We start from the raw sequence: 10,138 nt of genomic DNA on the forward strand, positions 1-10,138 counted from the left end.
ACACGAAAAAAATTCAAATAATTGTGAACCATTTAAATGTAAAATTAGGAGCATGGGAGGAGCATGCATGTGAATGGTGGCATCACCTGATATTCTCCCTTGTCCTAGCTCCAAAGCCCACCACCACTCAAATTTGTACCGTTGAATCTGTGGTGCCAATTTTGTGAAATGATGATGTATATCATGTAGTGCCACAAGGCACCGAAAAGCCAATGATGAACATGTGCCCTTGGAAACAAAACAGTGGGGACAAGACCAGGGGGGCACCAAGCATATATATCGCCCTCCCATGGTTTCTTAATTAGCTTTTTCACCAGTAAACTTTTCTCCCACCTCCCTCTCTCTCATATAAACCCCCACTGCAGATACGAACAGACACACACCACCGCAAGTCCAAGGCGGAGCGGCAAGCAAAGCCAATACTCCTTCCCTCGTCGTGCACCCACTGCACGCGGCCATGGCGCCTGCTCGGGAGCTCCAAGAAACCTCGTCGTCCTCGTCGTCATCGACGTCGTCGTATACGACCAGCTCCACGTCCATGTCGTGCTCGTCCACCGTCACGGACTCCTCGTCGTGTCCCTCCTCGCCGGCGAGCGCCGCCAATGCCGTGAAGGCGGCGCCGCGCAAGCGGCAGCTGGACGAGGGAGAGGGAGGGCAGGAGGAGACGGAGGAGGGGAAGACGACGACGACGGCGACGACGACGAAGAAGAGCAAGCGTAGCAGCGACGGGAAGCACCCGGTGTACCGCGGCGTGCGGATGCGGGCGTGGGGCAAGTGGGTGTCGGAGATCCGCGAGCCACGCAAGAAGTCGCGCATCTGGCTCGGCACCTTCCCCACCGCCGAGATGGCCGCGCGCGCGCACGACGTCGCCGCGCTCGCCATCAAGGGCGCCCGATCCGCGCACCTCAACTTCCCGGAGCTCGCCGACGTCCTCCCGCGCGCCGCCTCGCCGGCGCCCAAGGACGTGCAGGCCGCCGCCGCATTGGCCGCCGCGTTCACGTCTTCGCCGCCGCCCTTGTCCACGGATCAGTCGGAGTCGGAGGAGGGCCTCATCCAAGAGGAGACCGTCAAGAACGACGCCGGCGCGGGCGCCACCGCGCCGCCGGAGTCTGCCGCCACGGCTACGAGCTGCGGCGGCGCCGCTGAGCAGGCGGAGGAGGAGGAGCTGCGGCAGCTGTTCGACCTGCCGGACCTGCTCATCGACATCGAGGACGGGTTCGGATTCTCCACCATGTGGGCTCCGCTCCCCGACGTCGAGGAGGTCAATGCAGACCTCCGGCTCGAGGAGCCGCTCCTTTGGGAGTAGCAGATGCTTGCGAAGACTAGATGATCAAATATACTAGGAGTACTTAATCGCTAGTGTAATCTCTTCTTTGCCTTTCTTTTTTTTACTACTAGCGTTTTTTTAGTTTGCCTTTTTTCTTTTACTTTGCTGGTTTAATAAGCACAAGGGAGTACGTAGTGATATACATATGCAAAAAAAGTTTGCTACTACCACTACTACATGTTACCTGAGAGAGTTAATTATCAGTACTATTACCACATAGTAATGTGTGAATCCTAGTGGTTTGACCTTGCCATCAGATTATTGGGTGATTGTACTGTATTCGTTATGCTTGGAATACTCGTTGTACTGCATTGAGTCTCCCCAGAAAAAAAGAGAGTATAAATTTGAGTGTCATGCCATGGAGACTGAGATGAGAAGAAGGAATAGAATGCCAGGAAGCTCGAAGTTAAGAGGCCACTGAAGCTGACTTTGAAAACTTAATCTATTCCACTTCCACCCCTCACTTGTTTATCAGCAAGTGATGTTGCTCAACAAGAGGTGCTTTGCCACTGCCAGCAATTTCATGTTTCTTTATCAGCATTCAGATCCTGTCGTAAACACCATGCTGAACTTTATTAGTTTGTTCAGTGAAGTTGGGAGAAGAAGGAAGCTCTTTTACTATTCAAAAACAGCAGAAAAAAGGGTTAAAAATGTTGATTTGTGGATATGAGGTTGTCTGGCTAGTGTTGGTCTCCCCCATGATCAAGCAAGCAGAGGCGGTGCAGACAAAAGGTGGCACTCCTCATGTGGCTCCAGTGCAGCATCTCATCATCATCAACTTCTTCTTCTTCTTCTTCCTCTGGCTTCCCCTGCTTTTTTCTCCCTTTTGCCATCTGCTTTGGAAAGCTGCTGCTGATCAAGACGAGGGAATGAGATTCTTCTTCTTCTTTTCCTTGTGGGAGAGAGAGAGGAGTGAGGTTATTTTAAGCATGGCCATCATTTCCAGTGGGAAAGCTAATGCTCCCACTTACCAAGCATGTGCCGGACAGAGCCCCCTGGCTAGGTGAGCTGACCGTGCATGCATACTCTGCCCTTTCGCTGGAGTTGAACACTGTTCCTCCAAACAAAGCATGGGTGTCATCTTCATGGCTAGGCAAGCCACAACGGCCGCCTTAATTGCATCTCATCTCCCTGTTTCTGTCAGCTCAAATCGAAGCTACAGTGCCAGTTCATCCACTCTACCCCTACCACGGTGTCACCCAGGTTGCCACGTGGACGGCCCCGATACGCCCACAAGGTTACCGCTGGAACTTTTTTTTTTTGCCAAGTTCAGTTTGGCGTATATAAAAATGGTTTTTTGGTTGCCCACGATTTTAGGGAGCATTGGCAAGAAAAATGAATTAGAGTAGACAAAAAGTCATTGTCATGCCATAGAAATTAGCAAGCATCCAAACAAATAGTACCAATTTTTTGTTTTTGTTTTGAACTGCATCGCAAAGAATTTAGTAGAATGGATTTTGTTCACCATCAAAACAATACCCTTGTGTAAATACGACGGGACCAAATACTAAAGAGGATCGCCTCGTGTAATTACAGCCCTGCCTCGCCGATCGGACGGCGGGCGGCGAAGTAGGTGGACGGCCCTCCCGGGGTCTCTGGGCCGGCCATGGTGGAGGGTGACTCACCCGCTGGTGGCGGCCACGTCGGCAACCGGACAACGGCATGACCGCGGCGCCGAGCTGGACTGCACTGCGCTCCGGCCGATACACTCGTACACGTATGTACTGCGTACGCTAGACACGGATCCGGCCGTTGGTAGGTGAGGCATACGGAGGCACGTGGGTGCATGGTGTGCCTACGTGCTCGTGTGTACTGTCGCGCGCGTAGGCGTAGAGAGACGCTCGTACGTACGCGCCGTATACTACAGTCCAGGTGAAGCGGAGAGCGACGCGTCGCGAGCCCCGACTATTCATGAAAAGAGAAGGGTGGGAAACAAAAGGGGAGAGGGGAAAAGATCGAAAGATTGATGCGCCCCGCTGGATGCAGTTGTCGCCCTCGTGTGCCATTAATTTGGCCAGCAACGCCCCGCCGAGCCAACACCAAGTGAGCGGTCAGTCAGAGTCTCGAGGGACGCCCCCGGCTGACGCCAGCATCACGACTGCCTGCCCGAGCCTCGGAGATTCTGGTTTCTGAACCTGCTGCAGAAGAAGCAGATGCTCTGGCTTGATTAATTACCGGGATTCACATGAGTTTTGCAGTGAAAAAACGGAATCCGACGGCGGCCTGATCAGGAGAAGCCGTAATAACCTGAGCTGATCGATGTGCCTGACAGGTCCCATTCTCCGCTGTCCGGAAGCGCTGGGCACGTTTACTTAATGGAACCGCCCGCTAACCAACGGGATCGGATGTACTGCTACCATCCATCCATGACCGGTGTGTGTTCCGCACTTTTTACGTAAGCTCTGTGGACTGCATGCTTAGTTAGTTTGTACTGCACTGTCAAGATGATATTCACTGCGGCGGTAAATGATCCCGTGAGAATTACGGGGCAGGAGCTTGTCCTATGCCGACTTTCCTTCAACCACGACGGTAACTGCTGTAGTGGTAGGAGAGAGCGACACACGCCGTGCGTCGCAAGGTAGTGTATCAGTCGCTGCTTTTCAATCAGAGAGAAGCAGTGTTAGAGTATGATTACGGACGGGTACGTTGCTGCTCGGACGATACGGAATCCCATCCCTGGATTCTTAAAATGTTCCATATTACTTGTCGCTGCTGAAATTACACTGAAGCAACTAAAAGTACTCCCTCCGTCTCATAATATAAGAATGTTTTGTTTAGTGTCAAAAACGCTCTTATATTATGAGATAAAGGGAATAATATGGATCAAGGAAGTGGCTAATTAAGCAGGCCACGATCGTGTCATGTTAATTAGGGCACCACTGCTTGATTTAGTTTGTCGAGAGCATGGGCTCAGCCAACACCAACTAGCTGGTTATTAGAACCAATTTGGTCCGCGTGTTCGGTTAATTTTGTCTTGCTTGTAGAGGCTGATCAACATGTTGCCCGGTCTTTTCTTCCACGGGATCAGATCACGCGGAAGCTATAGCTAGAGACAGCAAGATGTGCACACCCTGAGAAGTTGCATGCACACTAGAGTCCCACAAAGCACACTGCTCATAACTCATGAGTGCAAAGCAAGACCTCCTGAGATCAAAAGCAAATCTTTGAATCGCTAGTGTTTGTTGCAAAGTTGTGATCGCGGACCTCATCATGGCCTACTTATTTGCCAGTAAGTAGGGCACTGCATTGACGCACAGGACAAATGGAAATTAAAGTATCTATCATATGTCGTATGTGCAAATATAATTTTGTTGGGAAAAGCTATTACACTGATTGAAGCATGATCGTGAACAAACAAGAATATCACATAGTACGTGCTCGCTACTCCCGGCTTGTGAGTTGTGGCTACAATTGACATGCTTGTTCATTTTCGACGATGGAAATATATTAATACCAACAAAATATCAATTGCACCCGGAAAAAGTAAAATAAAATCAATTACATCCTACCTATGCACCAATACAACCTGAAGAGCTATTCAAAATATCGAGGATGCAGACACCCAAATTATTATTACAAAATAAGAAGAAAAAGTGACCAATGAAACAACTCCAAAAAGATAAGAACAACAGTAACCATCAATGACAACAACCATAGGATATGTGCTCCAGCAATGACGCCCCTAGGAAGAGAACGGCCTAGGGGCGCCATCGTAACTGGACCTAAAAACAAGGTTAGATCATGGATTTTCACCTAGTATCGGCACTGGGGTTTTCAAGACCATGCAAGAGAATTGCGTGTATTAGAGGAGGAAAAGAGGTCAGATCATCTTCAAGGTAGACCCGTAAAACTCCGGTATATGTCCGACCTGACACTTTTTTTCACTTTTGTAATCCAACACGGTCCTGCACAAGCTACCAGAGCCCACAACGCTCGTCTAGCGCCGCGCAAGGGCAATGTACTACCAGCACTGGTCACCTAGCTAGATATGAATTGTTGTACTAGGAGCTAGCTTGACCAAACGCCATCAATGCAAGGTGGTTTAGAAACGTATGGATCCCAATCTAATGATGCACAAATGTTCCTACATATGCATACATACATGTCGATTCGCCCAAGACGTGAAGCTTTGAAGAGAAAAGAAGAAGAAGCGGGTGCCCAACTCAAAACTGTTAACAATGACTAGGCAGCAACAAAAGGGTGCATTTTATTTTTCCTTTTGGTAATTGACTCTAGCCTAGCTCAGTTGCTTTCAGGGCGAAAGGGGAAAGGCCGTAGAGCTAGCACAGTGCTGTGGCTACAAGCAAGGAATAAAGCAACATCAACAAAGGCCCCAACTACTAGTACACACTTCCTCCTTGTGTGTCTTGTGTGTTGTGTCCCTTGCTTCTCTGCTGCGAGGTGGAGGAGATGAGCCCTGTGATGCAGCCTTGACAGTTGTTTACTGTTGGAAAAGGAAGCTCATCATATGGATTCAGCAGATGCTGACCGTTGAGCTTTTGTACTTGCCATCATTTGATGCTTCACAAGATTGGACATGCATGTGAATGGGCAAAAGGCACAAATTTGACCTCAGGTCAAAACTATTTCACAAACTAAACTGTTCTTAAAAGTATTTCACCCGGCTGACCTTTAATGTGCAGCGCCTGACATTAAGGCGCTGCACTCTACTGTGCAACGGCTAACACTTAGGCGCCACACTGTGCAGCGCCTAGCTCTAAGAGGTTGCACTACACTGTGCAGCGCCTAGCTGTAAGGAGTTGCACAGTAGAGTGCAGCGCCTTGTTGCCGGGCACTGCACAAAAGGGTTAGCAGTGTGAAATATTTTCTAAAACAGTTTAGTTTGTGAAATACTTTCGTTTTAAAGTCAGATTTGCCAATTTTGCCATGTGAATGTGCTACCTTTGTTGGAGAACCAGAGTCTTCTCTCTTGCTAATTTCGTCTGGTTTGTACCTAAAATTGATGATACTCATATTCTCATTCTTGGCGAGAAAATTACGTACCATGGTATTTTGCAGTACTAATTTACACCTGTTGCTACTGACCAATTTCCTTTTTGCCGTGAAAGTATTCTCGAGAGAGGAAGAAAATTGCTCGCTCTTACAAGAAGAGGTAGCGAGTCAATCTGGTGACGTAAATTTTAATTCATTATGAGTTAAATACGGCCATTTGGCATGTGAGCCTGACACTTTAGTCTTGCAATGCCCATTGGTCGACCAAAGAGTGTGCAATACTCCATCACAAACTCATGTCTGCCCCACATATTATATCTTTTTTTTCTTTTGCCAATACACATATTACTCTTTGCAAGAATATTCTTAGCTTGCATAGAGATTTTCCACTTTTGACTTGGCCATCAGTGATGACGCTGTCCATATGCATGCCACTGCCACTCTTGCCAGCTTAGCTTGCTAGTGTCAGATCTAAAAATCCTGAGAGAAGAGGAGCTGTTGATCCACATCGATCAGTGATAGTATACAGTAGTATCACAAAAGATATTAAGGCCAAGTCATGATGCATCACTTCGAATTAATTGAGCATTGAACACATCATAAATTTAAACCGGCAAGACCGGAACATGCATGGTCGCTTGATAAATCATATCCCATGAGTTGGTCTATGCCGAGACTATAGCCAGGATCGGATAAATTAAACATGAACAATTAGGTCAACAGTAGTAGCCACTGTTCTTTTGTTTGTAGACTTCGATCGGTCAAGTGTTCTAGTGAGTTTCAAGGCAATGATAAGGGGGCTATTGGCTAGCTTCAAGGCAATGGAATTATTTTTTCGAACACAGTAAGACGCAAGCGCTCATATACACGGGCATATATTCACCCTTATGAACGCGCGCACACACACACATCATACCTCTATGAGCATCTTCGAGAGAGACTGAGCCGGCATATCATCATGACATTTTATAAAAATATTAGTAGGGGGCTATTGACTAGCTTCCAAGGCAATGGAAAGTTAACAATGTAAAGTACCATATTGCGTGAAAAAAATATATAGTACCATGCAGTTTAGGTAAACAGTAGCGAGTGTGCTTTTTTTTTTTTTTGATTTTGATCGGTCAAGCAGGCCGTATGTTTTCATGTGCAGGGCGGGGGGCCTTGGAAGAGCTCCGCAAGATTCGGCAGAGTTAGTCCTGCAACAGTGCGAAGAATCCCGAGAAGATGGTACCAGCTGTTGCTCCGACTATTACTTCCTGGGGCATTCCCGGGAAGAGGCGCGTCGACACGCCTGGGAGGAGAAAACCCCGTCCCCAAGACAAACGAGCGGTGACCCATGCCCAAAGGATGGTCGCTGACGCTAGGTGGCAGGCTAAGGGTGTACCTCTCTGGCCTCCCGCCTATACTCCTGAGGGATCCGTGTATACCAAGGAATCCATGGTGGTCATGATAAGATTCGCCTGCTGCCCAGGACGCAACAGTGCCAGTACTTCGCCGCCACCCAACGAATACCGAAGGAGGCGGGCAAATGTCCAGGGGGCAACGCGCTGCCCCGGAAGGACGTCATCATCAGTCGTACAAGCATGATGTGGGCGACCACCACTACAAAAAATACACTTTCATGATGATACGTGTTTGTCACAGTAGGTCACGTATTTTGTCATGCATGTATATCCATGACGATTTTATGATAGAATTAAGATAGTCATACATGTGCTGTTGTAGAAGTGTTCCATGACATTACCAAAATTATCATCACGGAAGTGTCCACTTCCATGACGATAAATTGCGCGTCATGGAAATGCTTTCGTCAAGGGTAACCGACACGTGGCATCCACCATAACGGAAGCTATCGAGTTCCGATTTGGATCCAATAACCCGTTAACAACCCGGACCAATGGGGATTTTCCACGTGTAAAATCATTATTGGCTGGAGGAAGCACGTGTCTGCTCCTCGGTGGGCCAGATGTCGTCCGTCCAATGTAGGAGACATGCCTATGATACGTCAATATGTGGTAGGGCCCAACAGAGGCCCATATAGGTTAAAAAGGCCGGCTCAATCAAAGACCCGTAGTACTTACTCAGGTACTAGTGGGCCAGCCCAATAACAGCCTGTTTAAACATGGCCCATTTATGGCCCGAAGCCGGATCTGTCCCATTAATTGTTCGCCAAATATTTGGGCCCAATTACGACCCGGCGACTTTCGGCCTGTTAGAGGCCCGATGTAGACATGGACCCATTTAAGTCCGGTGTATCTTTCGGCCTGAGAATGGCTTGTGCTGCCCATGGGCCATATATGGTCCGACGCGACATCCGACCCGCTAACGGCCCGTGACAAAGGTGGCAATAGTTCATCCCAACGTGACTTTGGGCCTGTTAAAGGCTTGTCGCATAATTCGGCCCGTTGATGCCTGTACTAAGCTTTCGGCCTCTTAAAGGCCCATTATATCAGTGGGCCAACTAAGGCCCGAGATATGTTTCAGCCTGGTAATGGCCCGTCATATAACTGGGCCAAAAAAGGCTCGGTCTACATTCCAGCCTGCTGAAGGCCCATCGACGACTAGTGAAAATTGAGGCCCGACATGCATTTCGGCCTGCTAAAGGCCCATGGTTTCATCTAGGCCGTAAAAGGCCAGCAGAATATTCAGCCTGTTAATGGCCCAAAGCTACATGGGCCCAACTAAGCACTGGGTCCACTAAAGGCCCAACTAAAATTTGGGCCGAATATAGGCTCGAGTAAGTTGTGGGCCTAACGCAAAGTGTGAAGGCCTCAATGGCCTTTCAGTCCCATGAAAGTTGCAGGCCGGCCCAATTGTGGCCTGCTAAAAAGCAGGCCCATTAGAGGCGAATATTTCGGCCCGGTCGACTACATCAGATTTTTTTTTCAAATAGCGAATGATGGCAATAACTAGTAGAATTAAGAACATACCTACTCTATACAATAAATAAATTACGATATAGTAACTTAGAATAAACCTACACTATACAATAAAGGATTTATGGTATATTACATCCACTGGACATCTAAGTTCGCCACCAATGATCATAAAGCGCAACGAAGAAGTAGATTACAAAAACTAGGCACCATTGCAGCGTAACAAAATAATATTGAACCAAGACCACTTCCAAGACAGTTCAAGAAAGGTTAGCCTTGCACGGAAACTGTTGCGCAAGCTGCTGAGCAAGGCTGTGAGACCGGCCTAGCATGTCGGTCATAGCTTCCAGGTGTAGCTGTTTAGCAATGAGGTTCTCATTGGTGTTCTACACAATCTTTCTTAGAGATAGGACTTCAAGTCGAAGTTGAGTTGCAGAATGCCTTTCTGCTAGAACTTGGGACTGAAGAAGTCAAACTGATTCAGACCACGAATTCTGTGAGCTTGTCTGACTGCTAGTCTCAAGTAACTTGAACACTGCATCAAGACAAGACTTTGGGGTTGTCTCGCTATCTTCAAGATGTTTTGCCTTCTTTGCTGCAATATATGTTGGGTTTGTCTCACAGCGTTCAGCAGACATGTGCATGCCATCAGGCATATCACCCTGAAATAAGCAGAGAGATGACAGATTTTGCACGTTGATACGTCCATTTTGCATCATGCTTTTATATCGATATTTATTGCATTATGGGTTGTTATTACACATTATGTCACAATACTTATGCCTATTCTGTCTTATTTTACAAGGTTTACATAAAGAGGGAGAATGCCGGCAGCTGGGATTCTGGGCTGGAAAAGGAGCAAATATTAGAGACCTATTCTGCACAGCTCCAAAAGTCCTGAAACTTCACGGAAGACGTTTTCAGAATAAATAAAAAATACTCAGCGGAAGAGATTCACCAGGGGGGCCACACCCTACCCACG

The 10,138-nt window shown here is 47.9% G+C and overlaps 1 protein-coding gene across 1 annotated transcript; it reads left to right on the top strand.

The window, feature by feature from the left end:
• Positions 1 to 322: 322 nt before the first annotated feature.
• On the top strand, positions 323 to 1,530 carry LOC125513875 (uncharacterized). Its single transcript, XM_048679089.2, has one exon. The coding sequence runs from the start codon at positions 458 to 460 to the stop codon at positions 1,304 to 1,306; it is 849 nt and encodes a 282-aa protein (XP_048535046.2). The 5' UTR covers positions 323 to 457; the 3' UTR covers positions 1,307 to 1,530.
• The last annotated feature ends 8,608 nt before the right edge of the window (positions 1,531 to 10,138 follow it).

Source organism: Triticum urartu, chromosome 1A (assembly GCF_056163025.1).
Source record: "Triticum urartu cultivar PI428250 chromosome 1A, HENAU_Tu73, whole genome shotgun sequence".
Taxonomy (NCBI): Eukaryota; Viridiplantae; Streptophyta; class Magnoliopsida; order Poales; family Poaceae; genus Triticum; species Triticum urartu.

Excerpts from the sequence above, each read along its gene's own strand:
- LOC125513875 (XM_048679089.2), top strand. The coding sequence starts at position 458 with ATGGCGCCTGCTCGGGAGCTCCAAGAAACCTCGTCGTCCTCGTCGTCA.